We start from the raw sequence: 22,349 nt of genomic DNA, 5'->3' as shown, positions 1-22,349 counted from the left end.
CCATCCCAAGTTATTAGCTCTGCAGGAGGAAAAAAGCCATGTGCAGATGCTTGTTGTTTGATGCTGATCTGAAAACAGCTTCCCTGTGGCTAGCTTCATGTCTTGCAACACAGTATGCCGCTCTGGGCCAGAGGGGAGCCTGTTGCCTTATCACTTAATTAAATTACTCTGAAAGAATGCCATATAAAGGAACTAAATACCTAGCAATGCACAAAAGCAGTTTCCTGCAACAGGAATCACAGAAGATCCTCAGTGGCCTTCTAGATGCTACTAAAATGAAATAACCTCCTGTATGTTATTTTTGGGGCACTTCAAAGCACCTCCTAATGCAGAAAAGGCAAATGTTTACAAATGTCAGGAGGTTTCACCTCTGCGTGTGACCCTCGACGAACAGACTTCACCACAATGGCTTTGTTCTTGTCTTCTATGTCGAAGCCATAGTCATCCTCTTCTGGCAAAACCTTGGAAAGGAGGAGAGAGGAAAAAATAACTTTGACAAACCTGTGAGCTGTTTCACCAACCAATGAGTTTGGTCCTCAGTTGTGTAATTGTTGGTTGCTGTTTCAATGGCATGGTTTGCATGTCACATTAAACCATTGTTTAAAACAAACCATGGTTCAGCGTGAACACACAGCTTGTGGCCCCATGCTACTGTAAAGTTCTCATTGCACTCCACTTCTGCTGGCTTGTCGTGATATCTAAACAGGGTCTCATGGTTTGTTTCCTCAAAACAAACCATAATCAGTAAGCCAAGAACAGACCTTGGACCACTTGTGGTTGGTTTGGAGAAAGCAAACAAACCACGAATCTATGTTTGGATGTCATGACAAACTAAACTCTCGTCTGTTTCCCAGTGATGCAGTAGTGGGGTAGGAACACAGCAAGAACACTTCAGTAGCACCATCACACTGAATGTTTACATTCAACCATTGTTATTTTTAAACTATGGTTTAATGTGACATGTGAACTGAGTTAGTGTCTTCTTTCTTCCTGATCCTTAACATGAATACACACACACACGAGACCTAACACAGTCGTTCTTGCAACACAGCATGTATTGAAATGCAGGATTAATCTATGGGCACCCAGGATTGAGGATCAAACCGATACAACAGTGGCAGATAGGTGCTTCACTGAAACATGGATGTGAATAGGTCTTATTATAATAGCAAAAGCAGCACAAAGGAGAAAGATGTAGAACTTTTTTGCCCTTCCGCCACTTGTCTCTCCTAAGTCCATTGCCTCAAGCACTTTCCTCCAATCCTGGCTCATTTCCAGCATTAGATCACAGAATGGAGAATTGCATCTGGAGCAATTAACCACAGAGAGCCTAAGGCCCAGGAGGGAGAATGGTTAGCATCGCACTCCCCCACAATCTTTTTACAGTTAACACACACAGAGAGAGATGTGCACAGACTTCACATGTGAGCAGGGTGCACACATGAATAATGGTCCTGCCCCATTTAGCTCTGGCCTTCAGTCTTTTGACTTGTAAGCCAATGTGACTGCTAAACCCAATGCAGCCCACCAGCCATGTATTGTGTCTCACCTGCCTGAGCCTGGAAAAACAAACAGGATGCTCAAAAACCCAGCAGGTTACATTTGGTTTGCCAGATCACACACACAAAAAGCAAACAGTCAGGAAAACTTCTCATAAACATGTTGTCCCACTCTGCCCCTCTTCAGTGTCCAAGTGGGGGGCAATAGTGAAGGTTCATGGATACAATAGCAGGGAGAGGCTTTCTCTCTTTCTCTTCCTCCCTGTCAACCAATCACTGTTGCTAATAGGGTGACAGAGTTACTATGGGCAAGAACCTCCTTTAAACCCTTGAACCTCATCAGGGTATTGGGAAGTATGATGAGGTAACAGGGACAGACGAAGAAGACAAAGGAGTGGGATAATGTTCTCTGCTCTTTTCTGAATCTGAGTGAAAGGAAGGGTAATTTTGTGTTTGGGGATGGAAGGAAATGTGAACTTTGAGAGATGCGGGAGGGTGGTGGAGATGGCAGTGGGATTCTCCACAAGCTCAAATCAAAAATTTGAGCAGAAGGAAAATTTTGGCGCTTTTAAAACTCTTTTTGATTTTGAGGTATGCTTCAGTCTCCAAATTCCACTTCCAAGCTTGACTAGGAAGAAGTTCACTATCCTCTCTAGTCTCAACATTTCTCATTTATGTATGTTTCAACTTCCAACCAAATCCCCCTTCCCTGCCTGCCCAGCCCCATGTGAGGCTGCTCTTGAAAACTACCTGGAAACTTCCATTTATTCAAAATGAGGCAAACTGCATGTTTTCATATGGAAAAGGCTCCCAATGTATTTCTGTATATTTTTTAAGGTGTCGCTCTTAACCTTTAAGACTGCAAGCAAAATTGATGGTGAGGATAAGCAGGGCATTTCCAGCAGTGGCCCCCACATTATGAAGCTCTCCACAGAGAGTACTAGTAGTCCAGATCCATAAAAATGTCAGCACAAGTGTTTCTACTCAGCAGTATCTGGGGGGTTGGACTGAATCTTAACCTGAGGTGACTTTATCTATGGTGACTACTCTGCTTCAGTTTTTTGTAAGTTGCTTAGATTTTTTAAATTTTGTGTTAAGCAACTAAGAAGTTATATAAACTGACAAACAAATAATGAAATAATATGTTCTTTGTTTTGTGTTTTTGTCTTCTAAATTGCGTAGCAGGATTGGTTGAATTTGATAATAAAATTCTAATAAGAAATAAAATTTAAATTTGAAAATTGCATCAAACCTTTACATGATCTGCTAGGTAATAAACATCACAAGAATGTTGGGTTAGGATTTAGGCAGAGGAGTTTGCTACAATTCCTTTTAGAAGATACAAAGGTCATTATGTACTTGTGGGTCAGTGCTATTAGCTCGCCAGTTTCCTTTTGTTGCAGCAGTTCATTATGGCAGAAGATTAAGGAAATTAAGCCTCCTTCCTGGCAGGAGTTGAAATATACAAGACAACACTACCTCTGGCTCAAAACAAGCAAGACAATGCCGATTCAGGAGCCGGTGAAGTTAAGGGGAGACAGTGAAGAAGAAGGAAAAAAACCCTGCTTACAAAACAACACTGAGCAAGTCTGTTCACTACAAAGAGCTCACCGCTCACTGGTGAAGCACTAGCCTTACAAGTGGCCCAGGTTTCATCTTCCAATACAATCCACCCTTTGTGCCCATAAGTTCTGGAGCCAATTGAAACTGGATGGAGGACTCATCTGCTCCAGCTTGCCATTTTTCATTTGGAGAGGCTACAGGGGGATTGCCTGCCTGCCTGCCTGAAAAAAAAGCATGCTCACAACAGTGTTTTTTCAAAGCAATGGGATGCGAGAGCTGTAATTAGCTCTACAATTTGACTGGATTCATGTGGGGAAAGCCCCAGGAAACCTTGACCCTTGGGCAAGCTAAACAAAGCAAAGTACTTTTAATACTATGTCTTGGTCATTTACTGTGGCTTAAAATAGTTTCAATGAAAATAACAGTTTAACCTCTCTTCACATTTAAAAATGGAAGTTAAAAGGGAAAAGCAATTCGCCACAAGGCCGAGTAACGTTGCTGTTTTTTATCAGGTCCTCCGCTAGGAGGTGCTAGGAGATGCCTATGCCCTTAAAAAATAAGTTTTGTTGATTAACCATCAATCTGCTTTTCAGTGATGATATACCCATACATCTGTTAAGGGTCTTCTCCTTATGCACAAACTCTGTGTTACATCGCTGCCAGGTTGTCGGGATACTTTCTAAAGCAGATTTCCCCAGCCTGCCATGTTGGCTGGGACTGAAGGGTGTTGCAATTCAAAACATTCAGAAGGCACCAGGTTGGGGAAGGTTAAGGTAAAGGACTGGGGCATGACGATGAATTCTGCTATGGAGGAAGGGCCCAGGACATTGCCATCCTGCATATTAGTTTGAAGCAGGCCAAAATGCCTGGCTTGATCTCTGTTGCAATGTAGTGCCGCTGCTGCAGGGGCTGTTCACTAGCCACCTCCCTTGTGAGATTGACAGCGCAACCTATTCATATCTACTGGGAAGTCAGCCCCACTGACTTAAATGGGACTTGCGCCCAGACGTGATGATGGCCACCAGCACAGATGGCTTTACAAGTGAATTGGGCAGATTCGTGAAGGATAAAGCTCTCAGTGACTACTAGTCATGGTGGCTATATATTGCTGTATGTTGTATGCCTCTTCCTGCAAGCCACCAGAGAGCATGCAACTGAGAGCACTGATGGTGTCGTGCAAGTGGGCTGAATTAGATGGCCCTTTAGTCTGATGCAGCAGGGCTCCTCCTAAGGTAAGTCTATAGCAGGGGTCAGCAAACTTTTTCAGCAGGGAGCCAGTCCACTGTCCCTCAGACCTTGTGGGAGGCCGGACTATATTTTTTTTGCGGGGGATGAATGAATTCCTATGCCCCACAAAGAACCCAGAGATGCATTTTAAATAAAAGAACACATTCTACTCATGTAAAAACATCAGGCAGGCCCCACAAATAACCCAGAGATGCATTTTAAATAAAAATACACATTCTACTCATGTAAAAACACGCCGTCCATGGGCCGGATTTAGAAGGCGATTGGGCTGCATTAGTTTGCCTACCCATGGTCTATAGACTGCAGCTTCAGGCACCAGACCAATGTTGTTGTTGTTACAGTGGAACCTTGGTTCCTAAACAGCTTAGATGCCGAACAAATCAGCTCCCGAACGGCACAAACCCAGAAGTAATTGTTCCGGTTTGCAAAGGTTTTTTGGAAGCTGAATGTCGGGCGCGGCTTCTGCGGTTTCTGATTGGCAGCAGGAGCTTCCTGCAGACAATCAGAAGACACCTTGGTTCTCAAACCATTTCAGGAGTCGAATGGACTCCCAGAATGGATAAAGTTCGGGAACCAAGGTTCCACTGTATTTGCCCATGCTTTCCAAAAATAATAATAATTAAGAGTGAGACTCTTTAATACACTCTGTTTCTGAATTATTATTTTTCTATTGTGGTTTTACCTTGCTGTTTTACTTCATGTTTTATGGTGGCTTATTATTACAGTATTTTAATTTAAATGGTAGATCATAAGTGCTTTCAATAAACACACGCATAAAAATAAACAGGGCTACTGGATACTACATAAGTTGCCGTCTCTGTAGAAGATCTATTTGTTTCATGATGAAACTTCCCAGACCAACCCCAGAGTCTTTACATTCCAGTTCTGAAGCCATCATTTATGAACAACAAAAGAGATATCCTAACACTGGTACATTTTTAGTATCTGGAATTAGGCCTAAGATTTAATTTTCCTGAACTATGTAGAGAATTTTGTATGTTTTTCCAGCATTTCATGTTTCATGCCAATGAACAGAAACAATTGCACAAGCAAACGAAATTAAGTATTTGTTTGAAGAGTGTTTGCTTCACACTGGAACAATTTGCCTTTTGGCATCTGCACATGTCACTTGGCAGAAAACATCAGCTGTTCTTTCCAGTGTTAGGTCAGAACAGGGGATAAAAGACAAGGGGGAATAGAGAGGCAGTCGATTTCTCCTTATGCAATTTGGCATCTGTTGCAAAAAAGAAAAACATAGCACATTTTAAAAGCCACTCGACTGCGACAATCCATCTTGTTTAAAATTCAGAAGGAACGTAGTGATGGATAAAGGTGCAGATGATGTAATTCATCCTTTCCCAACCTGGTACCCTCTAGATGTTTGGACTGCAATTGCCATCAGCCCCAGCCAGAACTGCTGTGGAAATCACCACACTGGTGAATGCTCCTGCAAGGCAAGGCAGCATCCCAGCCTAGAAACCAAAGAATTCTAACTGTTCCTTCCTGTTCAGGACCCACTGGAGAGGACACACCAGAGTGCACTTTGCCAAGAACCTCTTCAGACGCATAGATGACCTTCAACCTAGATCTGCCACAGAGTATGCAACTCAACAGGGAGCGATCCCTGATGAAATTAGCTCTCTGGTGAAGTACCTACAGTATATGACGAGCACGTTTTCAAACATGTTGGCCTGCAAATACCTGTTTGTCACAGTCTACATTCTAGGACACATGCTTAGAATGTCCTAGATGCACACCTGAAAAGGTAATGTGTGAGGTGGCACAAAATGGGACTTGTGACCCGTTTGCAAAAAAGCCTGGCTAAAAATAATTGGTCAATAATTCCTCCGAATTGCTTATTTGAACAGGACTTTTTGTTTGTTATTTAATTCTTTTAATCTGCCCTGAATTGCAGATGGAAAGGCACAGTTAAAGCCTTTCAAATTGTTGTTGTTGTTGTTGTTTTATTAACTGCCCTGAACTTCAGTTCGCTGGAAAGGCAAAAGAAAACTATTTTAATAGGAACAACAATATTTCCCCTTATATATTGACTACCAAAGATCATTTAAAGAACCTGCAGTTAACTGGCAAAACAGAGCATCAGCTGAAAAGGTTCATGCTTGTGAAACTCTTGTTCCATTTGAAATCCCCAAGAGTCCCTGCTTCACTGCAGACCTTGAGGTAGGCCCTAAAAATCCATTTGTTTACAAAAGCCTTCTCTTAAATGATGATTATATTCTGTTGCAGTATATGTGTTTTAATTGCATTCTTAGTGTTTTATGGTTTTAATTACATATACCATGCATGGGTTTGGCTTTAAAAAGCAGCCAATGAATATTTCTAAACATATATAAATAAATCAGATCTGTAGATAATACATAGCAAATGAGAAATATGTCTATTTTTTTTCAAATTGGGAGGAAAGGGTGGGTGGCCATTGCGGAACTGTTCTTTTAACAACCTCCTGGTATTAAGGGACTCGGCAGTAAGTAGTATGATACAGTGCACAGACTGCAAGTTTGAAAATTCATTTTCTCTCTGCTAGCTGCAATCAGCTGTGTGGCTGGAGGAGCAGAGGCAAGGAAGAAGTGGGGAAAGAAACAACACTGCGGATATGCATGTCTGCTGCAATAAGAAAAATACAGAGCAGCAGCGTAAGGGCAGCTGAAGCCATCCACTGGGATACACTTATTCTCCTTAATGGACCTCTGGATCCTTTCCCATGCATTTTCCAGGCACTCTTTACTGCTCTTCCATTTTGCTATTATCCGCAAAGAGTGTGGCACAGGCTCTGGCCCACTGTCAGGAAATAAGCTTGTTTAGACAGAAAAAGAAAAGGGTAATCAAGACTTTTAAAATGATCCATTCAAAAGTGCAACAGAATGGAGCAAGAGCTTATAGAATCAGAATAACAGACCTGAGATACCTAGAAATACAGATGCGAATAGAAAACAAGTGGAAAGGAAGTCAGTGCTTTGTGCACACATGGTTAAGAAGCAATAGCACACAATCAACATCAGTTCTGTAAGTGAAAATGCCCTCACATTGTGTTCCAAAATACAGTGGTACCTCTACTTAAGTTCACCTCGGGTTACGTATCCTTCAGGAATCGGCACCTCCGGTTGTGAATTCCTCGGGATCCGACCGGAGCTCCAGAACAGATCCCGTTCACAACCGGAGGTACTACTGTAATCTCTTCTTACTTGTTTTCACTTGAAACTGGTTTAAGAGACATTAACGACCAAATCTCACAGAGCTGCTCGTGGATCTATTTATCAGTTTTCAGTATTCCATGACACTCTCTAGAACAGTGTTTCCCAACCTTTTTTGGGCAAAGGCACACTTGTTTCATGAAAAAAATCTCGAGGCAAGCCACGCCCCCTCCAGCCAGCCGATTGGCTGGCCAGGAGGTGTGGCTGGATGGGATTCCCCTGCTCTCGCGGGGGCTGAGATGGGATTCCCCGCTCACGTGGGAGCGGATGGGATTCCCCGCTCACGTGGGGAAGGGCGTGATGCCCGCAACCCCACCTCCTGGGGCAGGCCCAGTAGCGAGCGGATGCGCAGGCCAAGTAGCGAGCGGCGATGGGATGTTGGAGCTCGCTCGCTCGCCGCCTCGTGTGTGCTCGCCGCCGCCGCCCCGCCTCTCACCGCCCGACTCGCCCGCCTCCACGGAACACAAGGCAAAGTTCCACGGCACACTACTGTGCCGCGGAACACCGGTTGGGAAACACTGCTCTAGAATGACCAAAACACATAAGTTTGGGTGGAGTAACACATAGATTTGATTCTCACTGTATGAAGTCAAGGGGGTTAGGGAGTCTAACCACTCCAGATATGTTCCTGGGCACAGCCCTGTGCACCCACTATCCATGCATAAGGCCACTGCTTGGAGAAGGAGAGAGCCTTCTCCCAAAGTAACTTGCACTGGCAGTGCTGTTCCATTCAGTGTGTTGTCTGCAAAGGGATACCAATGAACAAGTCATTAAACACATGGAAAGGGAGCTTGTTCATGGGGAAAGCCTAAATGGATTGTGTGGGTCACATGCAGGCACCCCTTGCAGAAAGCATGGATATCAAGGATCAGAGGCAGATGCATATACAGTGTTGGGACAGGACCAGCAGCACTCTTCCTTGTTCACATGATAGCCAATTCACAGATTACATAAGATCAGACAAACAACATGTTAACATTGCAGGGAGAGGAAACTGCAATATATCTCTTGGCAAAGACATGCTTCTTCCCCCAAGAGCTTCACAATCTACAATCTAGACATACAGTGGTGCCCCACAAGACGAATGCCTCGCAAGACGAAAAACTCGCTAGACGAAAGGGTTTGCGGTTTTTGAGCTGCTTCGCAAGACGAATTTCCCTATGGGCTTGCTTCGCAAGACGAAAACGTCTTGCAAGTTTGTTTCCTTTTTCTTAACACCGTTAATACAGTTGCGACTTGACTTCGAGGAGCAACTCATAGAACGCGGTGTGGTAGCCTTTTTTGAGGTTTTTGGTGATTTTTGAAGCTTTTCCAAAACTTTTACGACACCGTGCTTCGCAAGACGAAAAATTCGCTAGATGAAAAAACTCGCGGAACAAATTAATTTCGTCTTGCGAGGCACCACTGTACACACACAGTCATAATGATGGGCTTTAAAAAAAGAAGTAAGTGTATCAGAAGCTCTTCCTTACCAACAAGCTTTTAGCTAAGATGTTTTCAATCAGCTTGAAGTCGTTTCGCAATGGCTTGCTCTTGGAACTTGTACCTTCCATCTCCTCATCGGCATGAAAGCGGAAATACTGAGACTCGTCTTTGAATTCGCTCTTCTCCAGAACTTGAAACCAAAAAGTGGAAAGCGGGTAGATATGTCAGTACATGCCAAGCACAACAGGAATATAAAAGCAACATTGCCATTTAAAATAACAACAACAACAATGACAAACAGGTCACCAACATCAACAGACAATCATATATTCTTTGTTCTTACAGCTATTGAACCCACTAGTCTGATCCTCCCAATGCATGAAGTTACATGGTAGGATTCTATATATCCACTTTTCTCTTGCAACATAGATGGAATTGTTTTTGGTTTAAAGGTGACATGTTGCAACTCATTTTGAAGCACATAGCTTTTTTTTTTTTTGTCTCATCAATGGGAACTTTCTGAAAGGGCAATAAATAGGGTGCTTTTTAAAAAGAAAAATCACTGTAAAAAAATCACACCTTGCTTTGCATATGAAAAAGGCAAACATGATTACCAGATGGATGCTAAAGAGCCATGACCCCTTCTCTCTGAATAATATCTCTCCACTCTTAACACCTCCATAGAGTTCTCTGATAGCGCTTTCCCTATCCTGCTAGTCCCAGTAGGACAAACATGCTCTCCTCTGCAGTAGGTCTGACACACTGTCCCTGCAGACGGGCATGAGTCTAGGCTGTGTGTAGCTGACACAGAATTTGAAATATCCAAGGGAGGACACGAAACAATGGCTGCTTTTCATCCATGTCTTGGAAGAACTCCAGTTAGTAAACATAGGTCCATTGTGAGGTTTCCAAAGGCCAGCCAACTCCATAGAAAGATAAGAGAATGGCCATAGAACTACATTAACTTCTCAGCTGTGTCTCTTCTCCTTCAGCAGTGTTTTGTTTTTGGTTTAACTATTTTCTTGGCTGGAATTCATTGAACCAGAGAGGTCATGTCCTAATATACTCCTTCAGCTTCTGGGGCCATGCCACAGGTTGCAGCTATAACAGCTGATGTGTGGAAGAAGTATAATAGAAATCTGTAGACGGCTTGTTAGACTTGAAGTCAGTTGACCCATAACCTGCTAGACTTTGGCCACCATCTGTGGTTGATACTGCACCACACTTGGACCAGTGTGATCAGCAGAGTATGCACAGGTCCAGCAGAACTTCAGTTTTCTTGCTTTCCAGTAGTCAGTTCCCAATCTATTCTCAGTTGAGAAAACTCCTTTCCCACTCAGTTCAGACCCTCCAAGTGTCCCTATTTTACAGGGACTTACAGAAGTTGTCCCAGTTTCTGATTTGATCCTGGAATGTCCCTATTTTCATTGGAGAAATGTTGGAGGATATGGAACTATGCGACTTCCGAGCTGAGATAAGTAACTATACAACCTTTAGAAGACATCTGAAGGCAGCCCTGTACAGTGGTACCGCTGTTTACGAACTTAATTCGTTCTGGAGGTCCGTTCTTAACCTGAAACTGTTCTTAACCTGAGGTACCACTTTAGTTAATGGGGCCTCCCGCTGCCAGCACGCAATTTCTGTTCTCATCCTGAGGTAAAGTTCCTAACCCAAGGTACTACTTCCAGGTTAGGGGAGTCTGTAACCCGAAGTGTTTGTAACCCGAGGTACCACTGCATAGGGAAGTTTTTTAATGTTCAATGCTTTATTGTGTTTTTATATATGTCAGAAGCTGCCCAGACTGGCTGCAGCAACCCAGTTAGATGGGCAGGATATGAATAATAACGTTGTTGTTGTTGAAGAGGACATCCCTATTTTCATTAGAGAAATGTTGGAGGGTATGTCAGTTCTGTTCAAAGTATAAAGTGTTTATTGTCTTATGTAAAGGACAAGCATGAACACCCTAGCTACATTAACTTCAAGAGATGCTGGTACATCATGAACTAATCTACTATAATAAAGTTCTTCTGGTCTTAGGAGTAAACCTTATAAGGATACAAGTATACAGAGAGATCCACTAGCACTTTACCTTGCTAGCTCACCATACTATATTGAACCCATACAGCATGTAACCTTCAGGTTCTCTGCTGATCCCTTGCACTGAGCAGAAAACCTCTTCTCAGTGAATACCTGACACTCCTGCCAATGATGCAGAATGCAGCCTTGCCTTTGCGCATACACACATTCCTTAGAAAAAGGGAGGATGGGTGAGTCATGCTCCAGACATTTAGCCTGGGACTGGTTCTAAGCCACTCAATGCAGTTGATGTGCTAACTCTAAACAGAATCCAGGCATGGGGTCTGGGCTGCTCCAAACTACACCAACATGGCTGTACATGCACCCTGATAGAAGCACAGAATCTTACAAGTTGGAAGGGACCCAAGGGTTAGCTCCTACAATGCAGGAATCTCAGCTAAAGCATCCATGACAGATGGCCACCCAACCTCTGCTTAAAAACCTCCAAGGTAGGGGAGTCTACAACCTCTCGCAGGAGTCTGTGCCGAACAGCTCTTACTGTCAGAAGGTTTTTTCCCCAAATGCTTAGTCAGAATCTCCTTTCTTGTAACTTGAAGCCACTGCCTTGAGTCCTACCCTCCAGATCAGGAGGAAACCCCCATACACCACAAGCTGCTCTCTGTTTTCTTCCCTAAATTTTGTTTGTCCTGAACAAAAGCACTATATATGAACACACCCTGTGGTCACCTCTCCATTGCTGTGACATTTGGTCTAACTGAACAAAAAACAGAGTAGAAGGAAAGTGCATGCTTGTGAGTGTAGACAGTTCTTAGTTCAATACCTAGAATACAGGCCTGGCGCAAGAATGCAGCTGCCAGCCTTTGTTGAGGGCCCAACCTGGAGCCAGTCCTGCCAGAATCTCAATGTAAATGATCTTAGGCAGGACTGATGGAAAGGGCCCCTACCTAAGACCATGGAGGGTAACTGCAGGTTAGCAGGGACAAAATGAACCAGTGGTCTAATAGTATACAATAACATCATATATAATGAACTCCACCCACTACTGATGTAGGGAAACTAAATCTCAGCTAATACCTGCTTATCTTCTTACTAAAACATACATACTGCAAGCCATGTAGAGTTTTAGTCACAAAGACACAAACACACCCTTGATTCAAAGAGAACATTTGGAAGAGTAAAAATGATTAAGTTTTCACACATGGAGGTTCAAATTGTGGGGTTTGCCTTTTTAGAAATAGCTTTCTTTTTATAGCTCTCAAATTGATGTCTGGGGCCACTTCAGTGTCTAAAATACAATAGCAGGGGTGGGAACAGAAAAAGAAGAGGGAAATGAATGACATTAATCAAAAGCTGCCTGACAATGGGCTCAGGGTCTGAGAGCTGCACCATGAACAAAGGAAAGGTGTAGGGAAATGGCTGGATGTGGGGAGATCAGTTTTCATTTGGGGGCAGATCTTCACTGCTGAATGGGAAGCAATCAGGACATAGGGCATTGCTTGCAAATTGCATTTGTGTGTGTGTGTGTGAGAGAGAGAGGGGGGGGGCAGAGGCAGAGGCCTATTCGGTCTAATTTGCTCCCTTACGTGCTTGAAGAGAAATGTTTTATCAGTTGCTTGGAATGGACTGGAGGAGCACTGTTATGCCCCAGCACAGACAGATGATCTGGTCAAAATCTACCTCAGACTTTACAGAAGAGGCAAAGACAGAATAAGTGAAGTCTGAGGTAAATTTTCAATAAATTATTATTGAAACAAACTGAACAATAAAAATAAGTTCTCTTATTAATTACCAATTCCTTTCTACCTTGATTTAACACACACACCCCAACCCTCAGAGACTTCAACCAAATGAACTGGAAGTGGTGGCGCTCGGTTTTTACTTCCTGCTTTTACCCCCTAACAGTGGGTAGGGGGTATCACAGAAGGTGGGGATAAGCAAGGCAAAGAGACCACATAAATTCACTCACGTCCCCCAAGAGGGCTTTTTTTATGAGGAACTCCCTCCCCCCCCCAACAAAAAAAATGTGATTTTGAAAAGTAAGAGTTTGTCTTTTAAATAATAACTATATTTTTATTTAATTGTTATATTTCTATTTTATTTTTGGATCTGACTGCTTCTGTGGGCCCCCTGCTGTGATGTCACGATCCCCAATCACGATCCACCCAAAATGTGTCCTTATTTTTTTTAATTGAATGTGGCCATATTTACACTTTAGCCACACCCACTTCCCCACTTTGCGACTCCCTCTTTGCCATGCAGCCCCTCAGAGCATTTCGCTCTGGCCTACAAGAAGAGCCATGGCCCAACTCCTGGCAGGTCTATCACCGTCATCAGTCAACCAAAGTTATTTGCAGGCTATTTTCAGGGCACACTTTCCTGTGGCACAACTGTCCTTTGCTTTTGCACAGTGATCGGCAGGGAGCCGGTGGTAGAGGCCCTCCCCTTGGTCTCTTCCAGCTGCATAATCTTCTGCATGAAGCAGAAGATACCCTACAGGTTTGTGTACACCTTGCAGTTTTAATGCAGATGGCAAAATGGTTTGACTGTTAAAAGGCTTTTGGCTCTCCTTCCATCCTGAAGGCCCGGTTCGGTGGCTGTTTCGTACTCTGCACTGGTGGCAACATTATGCAGCAGAAGGTTCTGCCACATTTCCTGGTTAATGAGACAATGTGAGGTCCCTGTTAATTGGCTAGGAGAAGGGGATATTGATGAATTACCATGGTGCATGAAGCCATTGTTGCAGAATCCAACGCCCAGCGCGACAGCTTCCTCCCTCGTCTGACAGTCTCCCTGGTAACAAGAGAGGACAAATGTTACACCTCAGACCACTTCCTAATTCATAGAACTCCCCCCCCCCCAGTCTGTGACCGGGTCCCAGCTCTCAAATTAGTGCGGCACTCTTTGCAAAGAAACAAAAGTAAGCAATTAAAACGGGACTCCCTTTGCCTGAATCCCATTCATTCCTATATATAGTGCCTCTTGCCTCCCACAGGAATTGGAAGCACAAAGACCAGCGCTCTGGAAAGCAGCTGTTTTAACAGTACAAACACAGCACATTACCTCAATGCAGAGACCTTCTTTAACTGGCAATTGCAATAGTCTGAATTTACTGCCCATTGGCTACAGACAATAAAACACCTCTTTAGAGTAAGAGGCAGCCAAACCCACGATGGAACGAGGGTGAAGACTCCTCATTCAGACTTCCCAAAGGCCAGTTTTAATACAATTTCTATATGACACTGTTGCCCCCCACAGAGAAAACCATGTCTGCTTTAAAAAGAAATAACCCATACCCCTGCCAGTCACATTATTTGAATGAATGTTAGTGTACAATATTTCCAGGAATGATGCAATGGGTGTTTCTGGCTGACCTGGAAAAGCAGACAAAAATGTTTGCTTTGGTGCCTGATTTGTGTGGGTAGTCAACTGAAGTAGAACCACACCGGCATAGCTCCATGAGAGAAGCTGTTGATATGAGCCTTTTCCCATGTGTACCAGGCAGTTTTACAACCATTAAGTGAACTCCCCTTCCTCATTGAAAGAGATTCTTCTTCGTGCTCCATCCCCATTTAAACCTGGACATACTTTCCCCTTCCGCGGTGATAGCAATAGCTATGTCACACAGCTAAGGAAACTTAACTCCTATCATAACATATTTTGTACTGGAACAGTCAACAGCATTGCTACAACCTATCCATAAATATTTCTTGCTTAGGTCATGACTGACTCTGGGGTTGCGGCGCTCATCTCGCTTTATTGGCAGAGGGAGCCGGCGTACAGCTTCCGGGTCATGTGGCCAGCATGACTAAGCCGCTTCTGGCAAACCAGAGCAGCACACGGAAACGGCGTTTACCTTCCCGCCGGAGTGGTACCTATTTATCTACTTGCACTTTGACGTGCTTTCGAACTGCTAGGTTGGCAGGAGCAGGAACCGAGCAACGGGAGCTCACTCTGTTGCGGGGATTCGAACCGCCGACCTTCTGATTGGCAAGTCCTAGGCTCTGTGGTTTAACCCACAGTGCCACCCGTATCCCTTTGCTTAGGTCTAAAATCTGACTAATCACTTTATTTCAGGGGGTCACCATCATGGTGCTCACAGGTCCCAATGCTGTGTTCAGGCCCTGCTTGAAGGCTTCCTATAGGCTAATGTGAATGTTCGCTTTGTCAATAAAGACTTAAACTACCAGCTGTTTGTCCTCCTTGGGCTGGGTGTGCTCAGGACAGCAACTAGTTCACACAAGAGAACCTCAATCTGATCAGTCTGAGGATCTAATAATGTCTCTTTTTGAGACAACTGTGCACCAAACCTGCCTGTTTTAGTTATTGGTACAAACTGCTACTATAGAAACTTCTCACCTCATGAGAGGAGAGAAACACAAATTAAGTTCTGGGACTGCTTTGCTTCCCCTTTTTCCGTTGAAGCACTTCCTTTTCCCTGCAACTAAGAGAAGGGGAAAGCAGTTGGGCCACAATGCAAAAAGAAACAAAACAACTTGGTAGCATCAATTCCCTTTTTCGTTTCTAGCTGCTGAAATAGAAGTACTATTTGAAAGGTGAATGGACAACAGCAACTCTCTCCTTGCTGGGGAGAGGTTTGCAATGTGTGCCTGTAGTAGCTGTAATGTGTGCCTGTAGTAGCTGTTAGAACCAATAGAAGAGTTTGGAGTTTGGATTTGATATCCCGCCTTTCACTCCCTTTTTAAAGAGTCTCAAAGCGGCTAACATTCTCCTTTCCCTTCCTCCCCCACAACAAACACTCTGTGAGGTGAGTGGGGCTGAGAGACTTCAAAGAAGTGTGACTAGCCCAAGGTCACCCAGCAGCTGCATGTGGAGGAGCGGAGACGCGAACCCGGTTCCCCAGATTAAGAGGCTACCACTCTTAACCACTACACCACACTGGCTCTCTAGCTGCAACAAGTGCAAGGAAACTTAGATAAATGTAGCAGCTGCCATGCATGTAATATGTGAAAACTGAGACTAGGCTGTATTTGTCTTTATGCACTAAGACTAGTCCAGTACTGCTTTCAGCTTCAACAAACTCAACAAACACAGAAGCTACTGCAAACATCACAAAATGCTGCAAGTCTTTCTCAATTTTCCTGTAGCACAGGCAAACCAGAGGGTAGTATCAAACTACATGAAACTTTTTCACATTAATATAATTTCTAGGCTTAACTTACATTTTCCCCCCTCCCCATACAATTTCCTGCCCCAGGGCTTTCTGTGAGTTAAACGGGGAAATAGTTCATAATCCGCAAGGGGCCACAATGTCATTTTATCTACCCCCAAACTGTGTTTAAATCGAAGAGGAAATGGTTTTTGACACCATTCTTAAGCAAGCCTTTGGGAATCCAATCTGCTTACAAGCAACTGCACGTAAAGTCTTAGAGCAGATGACTTCTCCAGCAAACTTGGCTTGCAGTCATCATAACGCAGCTTGGACTCGGACATTATTTCTTGCAAAACAGCAACTTTCAGGTCAAAGAGGTGACTAAAAATAAAACATTGCAAATCCTCTCTGCATACTCCAGATACCATACAAAGCCTTCCCAAATGGAAAAAGAAGAGCAAAAACAAAGTTTAAGAATGGTTCAGATAACAGAATTTGAATGGCTTACATCTGAGCACAGCTGGAAGCCAGTCTGGGCCTATGGCTGGAACATTGGCAAAGGAGTTGCAGACTACATGGCAAGAGAGCACATAACTTAGAAATCCACTTAGAATTTCTGGATATTAAGTGGCATATAAATACTTGGAATAATATTGAATAATAAGGCTTGTATCCAATGTAGCACCTATGCCTCTTGTTCCGTTGGTGCAAGGATTTCTTCTTGTATAACAGAACTCACCACAACCACCATACAACCCCTAAATCTCTTTTGGGAGTTCTCCCAAGCCTCCAAAGTAGATCTCAGAAGAGCACGGGGAGGAGAGGGAGGGGAAGTTCTGTTGTGCAAGGGTAAATCCTTACAGTAATGGAACGAGTGCAGTACATACCATCCTAATACTTGTCTCTAAATGTTTAGCCTCAACAACAACAAAAAACATTTTTTAAAATGTTTTTTTCTGATTAAAAATGTGCTGTTGTATTATTTGCAGAGTCTGTATGCCACTGATCGCTAGCTACTGGGAATGTCAACAGGACAGGGCTACTGCCTGCATATTCTGCTGGTAGGCATCTAAGAAGCATCTTATTCTTCTATTCAATTATGGCAAAATGTTGCTTTCTCTCCAGTGCTTGGCATACAGGACTGACACCACAATCCAAATGAGCTTGATTAGCTTGATCTGCCTGCTAAGTCAAAGGCAGGACCATATAACACCGTTGTAATATAAAGGTATGTGATCTTGTTCTGGAATAGCAATACACGCCCTGCCAGGTTACTCACTTTTTTATTATTAAAGATTAAGCACATTTTAGAACTTAATCCATGAGAAAATGAAAGGGGGAAGCCTGGAACATACATGCATATCTTGTTTCCAATAGGAGTGGGAGGCATATATTTAAGGGGAAAGCTCACTCTACAGGCCATGTGGGAACACCAAAGTATCCAGAAGGCACGACAGCAGGAAACCCCAGGAAAGTTATGTTTCCTGCTTCTAGAAGTTACAGGACTTATTGCTACATATGCAGCACGTCCATATACATTTCTAGCCACAGCATAGGGGTCAGACACTTCTCTTTTGACTAGTGGACTATTTTTTTCTCCAGTATCTATGTAATTTGGGGCACACCAATGCTCTTTTCTAAGGGACGCGGGTGGCGCTGTGGTCTAAACCACAGAGCCTAGGGCTTGCTGATCAGAAGGTTAGTGGTTTGAATCCCTGCGACAGAGTGAGCTCCTTTTGTTCAGTCCCTGCTCCTGCCAACCTACCAGTTTGAAAGCACGCAGTGCAAGTAGATAAATAGGTACCGCTCTGGCGGGAAGGTAAACGGTGTTTCCGTGCACTGCTCTGGTTCACCAGAAACGACAGTCATGCTGGCCACATGACCCAGAAGCTGTCTGCGGACAAACGCCGGCTCCCTCGGCCTATAGAGTGAGATGAGCGCTGCAACCCCAGAGTCGTCTGCGACTGGACCTAATGGTCAGGGGTCCTTTATCTTTTTTTAATGCTCTTTTCAGCACTTGCTTTGAGCCAGGCCAATGGCTATACACTGTCCACCATCTACAAAGTATTGAATAGCTCAGTCAGGAGAACATGAGACTCTTCATATCAGGGTTGTGGGTTCAAGTACTACCCTGGACAAAGAGATTCCTGCATTGCAGGTGGTTGGACTAGATGACCCTTGTGGTCCCCTTCCAACCCTACAATTCTATGATTCCCTGAAATCTTGGAGAACTATTGTCACTAAGTGTCAACAATATTGACCAAAACTGGCCAACAGTATATATTGGTCCAAAAAATAGCATCGTAACTAGTTATTTCTACTCTGGGACACTCACCCAATTTTACAGCCTTGAAAAACTGGAACATGGTTGAGCCAAGAATGAGCTCTGGCCATTAATGGTCCAACTGTTCAAATTCCAAGTCTTGCAGCTCAGATAGTCTATACCTGGTCAGATGTTGGCATGTTGCTACAATCCTATGCCAAATTTCTCTCTTTTTCCTCCCACGTCAACGGTGTGCAGTGGCTGAACGTGCTTTCTTGTGTTAGGCTGACAACATGAACTGTAATGAGGACACTCCAATGGGTCAGCTAACCCTGCTAAGCCTCTGAATAAGAGGACATTACATAATGCTAAGTTTATGTAATATATTACAACTTCAATTGCCAACATGTTTAATGATATTTGATGCCCATTCTGTGCTCTTATAGAAGTTAAGCACAGAGAAAGTGCCCCTGTCATCTCACATTACATAGCTGCTTTCAAAAGTTCTCTCAACTCTGGCTATATCTTGTACACAAAAATCAACAAGTTCATTGAGGGGGTTCATTGAGGGGGTTCATATGGACGAAAAATTATATACTCAATAAGGCAGAAAGTGTCTCTTACATGATTGCTTCTCTGGATCTTTAGATATTGATGTGGAAATGAAAACCAGACTCTTCCATTAGTAAGTGATCTCCTTGGCTGTTTGAGCCCAAATTACAAACAGAAGGAACAGTTCTTCAAAACTCTGCCAAGCAATTAAATCTAAACGAGTATAGGGCTATCTTATTTGAAAAATGAAAACTTAAGATATTTATTTGTGCTGGATTCATACGAAGGCTTACTCAGAAGCCTTACTATGTTCACTGGTACTTACTCTAAGGTAAGTTTGCACAGGACTGCAGTTTGCGTCAAAAATAATAGTATTTTCCATAGTTTTCAGTATCCAAAAATGGCTCTATTAGAAGCAGATTTTTAATAGTTAGCTATGGCATTAGCCCACTACAGGTGTGTATGGTTTATGGGGTGTTAGGGGAGGCAGAGTACTTCTGGTGGGGGACACACCATGCTCCTTCTTGGGTAGTTGTCCACCTTTGGTCCCCACCCTACACTCAGCTCTCACCTGTGGCTCCTATAAGCTGTCAGCATGCGAAAGTGGCCACACCCTGAGAATGGCTTCGACTGGCTGGCTAAACCAGGTGAGGGTAGCCAATGGGTCTCAGACCCTCAGTGCAGGACTTCCCCTACATGCAAAGACAGGCTCTGGTGCATTGAATGGATGGGACCAATAATGGGTCCAACAGTCAAGAAGTTTGTGCATGTGCTGCAAAGGGAAGTGAGGGGCAGATGAGGCCCGTCAACCTGGGAAGGTAGCCCACCTAGGAGAAGGAAAACTCTGATCATAAACCTCTACTGCCTTGTGGGATATCTTCAGGAGAAGAAAAAGCTATAAACCCTACATAAATCCGGAGTGGAGCCCTTAAGACAGTTGGATGGCACCTTGTACTGCCTCCTTTTGGCAACTCCTGCAGCCAAGCTGGTGCCAAGCATTTTTCTCTGCTTTCCTTTGGACCACATTAGTGAGGCTGATGCATCAGTGTAATAAAACTGTGAAAGGTGCAACAGCTGAAGCAAAACATCAGCATGCATATGCTGTCATTACCTGAGCAATCAGCCAATCCACCAGCTTACTTGCTGGGATCACTGATTTGTAGGTCTTCAAGTGGTAGTCTCGGTCTCTACAGAAAGAAAAATGGAAAGCTCATTAACAACGTGGCTGTTAGTAACATGAACAATGTCGTAACTTAGGCAGAAAGAGTAATTATAGAAAGGAAATTTCTAGATGCTGGGGAAACCCAGCCAGATGGGCGGGGTACAAATAATAAATTATTATTATTACTATGCAATTTATAGTTCCACTAATCACCACACTGAAATTCTTGGCAGTTCCCATGGACATTCCACGCAGTCTTAAATCTGTTGGTATGTATAGCATTTGTTGGTATGTATGTACATTTATTATTATTTATTACTAGCTAATAAAGGGTTTTGTTTACAGTTCTCCCTGGATACTAATTTCTACCCACCTTCCTAGTACAGAAAGCAATACTTGTTCTTGCATGTTGTTCGCTTAATGCTGTTGGACCTGATGTATTCAAAAGAAGCCCCTAATGGTATGCCCCAAGGTCAGTAACATTTTCTCAGCTGAAGCGATTATCATTTTTTGAAGTGTGTATGAATCATTTGCTTAATGGATGAAATACACATGTGTGGAAGCATGAGTGTGCACACACAAACACACTCCAGCACCACTTTCCCCTGGGGTTACAGTGTCTTCAATTAAATAGAATTCAGATTCATGAAATGCCTTTGTGCTCCAGGTGCTATTTGCATGACAATGATTTGTCACTCACAACACCACATCTGCTCCATAACTGGGGAATAAGAGGTCAACTGCAAAAAAAGGGGGAGGGGAGTTGCGGCCTCTTCCTTTTAGCGAGCATTGCAACAAGGCTTGTTTTCTTCATCCTAAGAATTTGTTTTATGTGATCAGCAGCACTTGGTTTAAGAAACAAACAGACCATGTGACCATGTATCCCTTTTTCAAGCATGGCTAGCTGTAGTGCCCATCTGAAAGCTAAAACATGGAATCATTATGTTTCAATACTTCAAATAAGCAGAGAATGTTTTACAAATAATGTTACACATATGAGGAAAGAATGTTTAAACAATGTGCCAAAGTAAGAATTATTTTCTAAGATTACCTCCTATGAATGTTTCACTTTGACCCAGTAGATTGTATCTCAATTCCTGGAGTTCTACCAAATGAAATGATCTGACACTTATTCCATAAATATTATATATCAGTTGCTTTAGTTTCTGACTGAATTGGAGTACGGTTATGATAAAAGGAGGAAAACATGTCTTACCAAACATGTTTGGTGGAAGTAAGCTGAATTTCAGCAGTACAAGCTGGTAATGTGTCTGAGATCCGAGTACTTAAAAAGACTAGCAATTGGTATATGGCAGTCAGGATACTCAGTGAGAAATAAGATAGAGGCCAATCAAACTGTGGAGTTGCTTGGAGATTCATGGAAATAATTGTGTATGTCATAAACACGAATCAGTTTGTTGTACAAGTATCTCACCCTGTGCTCAGAGGGTAGGAACAAAGGAATGACCGACATATGGCTGTGATGTCCCAGGACAGGGATGGGGAATTCATGGTCTTTAGGTGTTGTTGGACTGCAACTCCTCGCATCCCTGGCCATTAGCTGTGCTGATGAGTGTCTAACAACATCTGGAGGGCCACGGAACCAAATTAAGTTTATTAAAACAATGCAAAATACAAAACCTATTGGCACAGCTACTCTTGCTAACTGAGAACTAAAGCTTAAACCTGTTCCTGTTAATGTAGAGAACACAGGACTAAGAGAGATGGTCTTTGCCACTAAGTGCTCATAACTTATCTTTGAAGGAGAATCCTTCAAAGCTCTACACTGCCCAGAATGGTCCATTCCTCATGGGAAAGCCCCAGGGCTGTGGACACCTAGCTATCACTGGCAACCAGGGGTCATGTAGGCTTGCAAGCTACCACAACCCCCAGCTGTGGGGAGTCCAGAAGGCTCCTTGGTTTTCTGAGGCATTCCAGGCTGAGCTAGAGCAGAGGTTTGATCAAACACAGGTATGAGCCTACCATTAGATAGCTCAATTGGTAGAACATGAGACTCTTTCATCTCAGTGTAGTGGGTTCGAGCCCCACGTTGGGCAAAAGATTCCTGCAATGCAGGGGGTTGGACTAGATGACCCTCATGGTCTCTTCTGACTCTATGATTCTATGTTGCAGTGGTGGTGACAAAGGCAACATATTCCTCAGTGAACTGCACAGCAAAGGTGTAATAGACTGGTAAATCAGCTGGATTCAGACCAGTGTGGTATAATTGAGAAATTTATCATCCATGATGAATGTGATGCCACAATTAGTGCAGGTC

General features: G+C 43.4%; 1 protein-coding gene across 1 annotated transcript in view; it reads right to left on the bottom strand.

Annotated features, from left to right (window-relative positions):
• Positions 1 to 22,349, bottom strand: part of PREX1 (phosphatidylinositol-3,4,5-trisphosphate dependent Rac exchange factor 1) — a 245,342-nt gene that overhangs the window by 55,351 nt on the left and 167,642 nt on the right. Inside the window, exons 14-17 of the mRNA XM_081195969.1 lie at positions 20,021 to 20,096; positions 13,702 to 13,774; positions 8,995 to 9,137; positions 369 to 461 (exon numbers count right to left, since the gene is read on the bottom strand). Of these exons, the coding sequence (XP_081052095.1) occupies positions 369 to 461; positions 8,995 to 9,137; positions 13,702 to 13,774; positions 20,021 to 20,096 (385 nt within the window). The remainder of the gene's footprint in view (positions 1 to 368; positions 462 to 8,994; positions 9,138 to 13,701; positions 13,775 to 20,020; positions 20,097 to 22,349) is intronic.

This window comes from Podarcis bocagei (genome assembly GCF_964188305.1).
Source record: "Podarcis bocagei genome assembly, chromosome: 5".
In the NCBI taxonomy this organism is placed as follows: Eukaryota; Metazoa; Chordata; class Lepidosauria; order Squamata; family Lacertidae; genus Podarcis; species Podarcis bocagei.
This window is presented reverse-complemented; position numbering and strand designations above follow the sequence as displayed.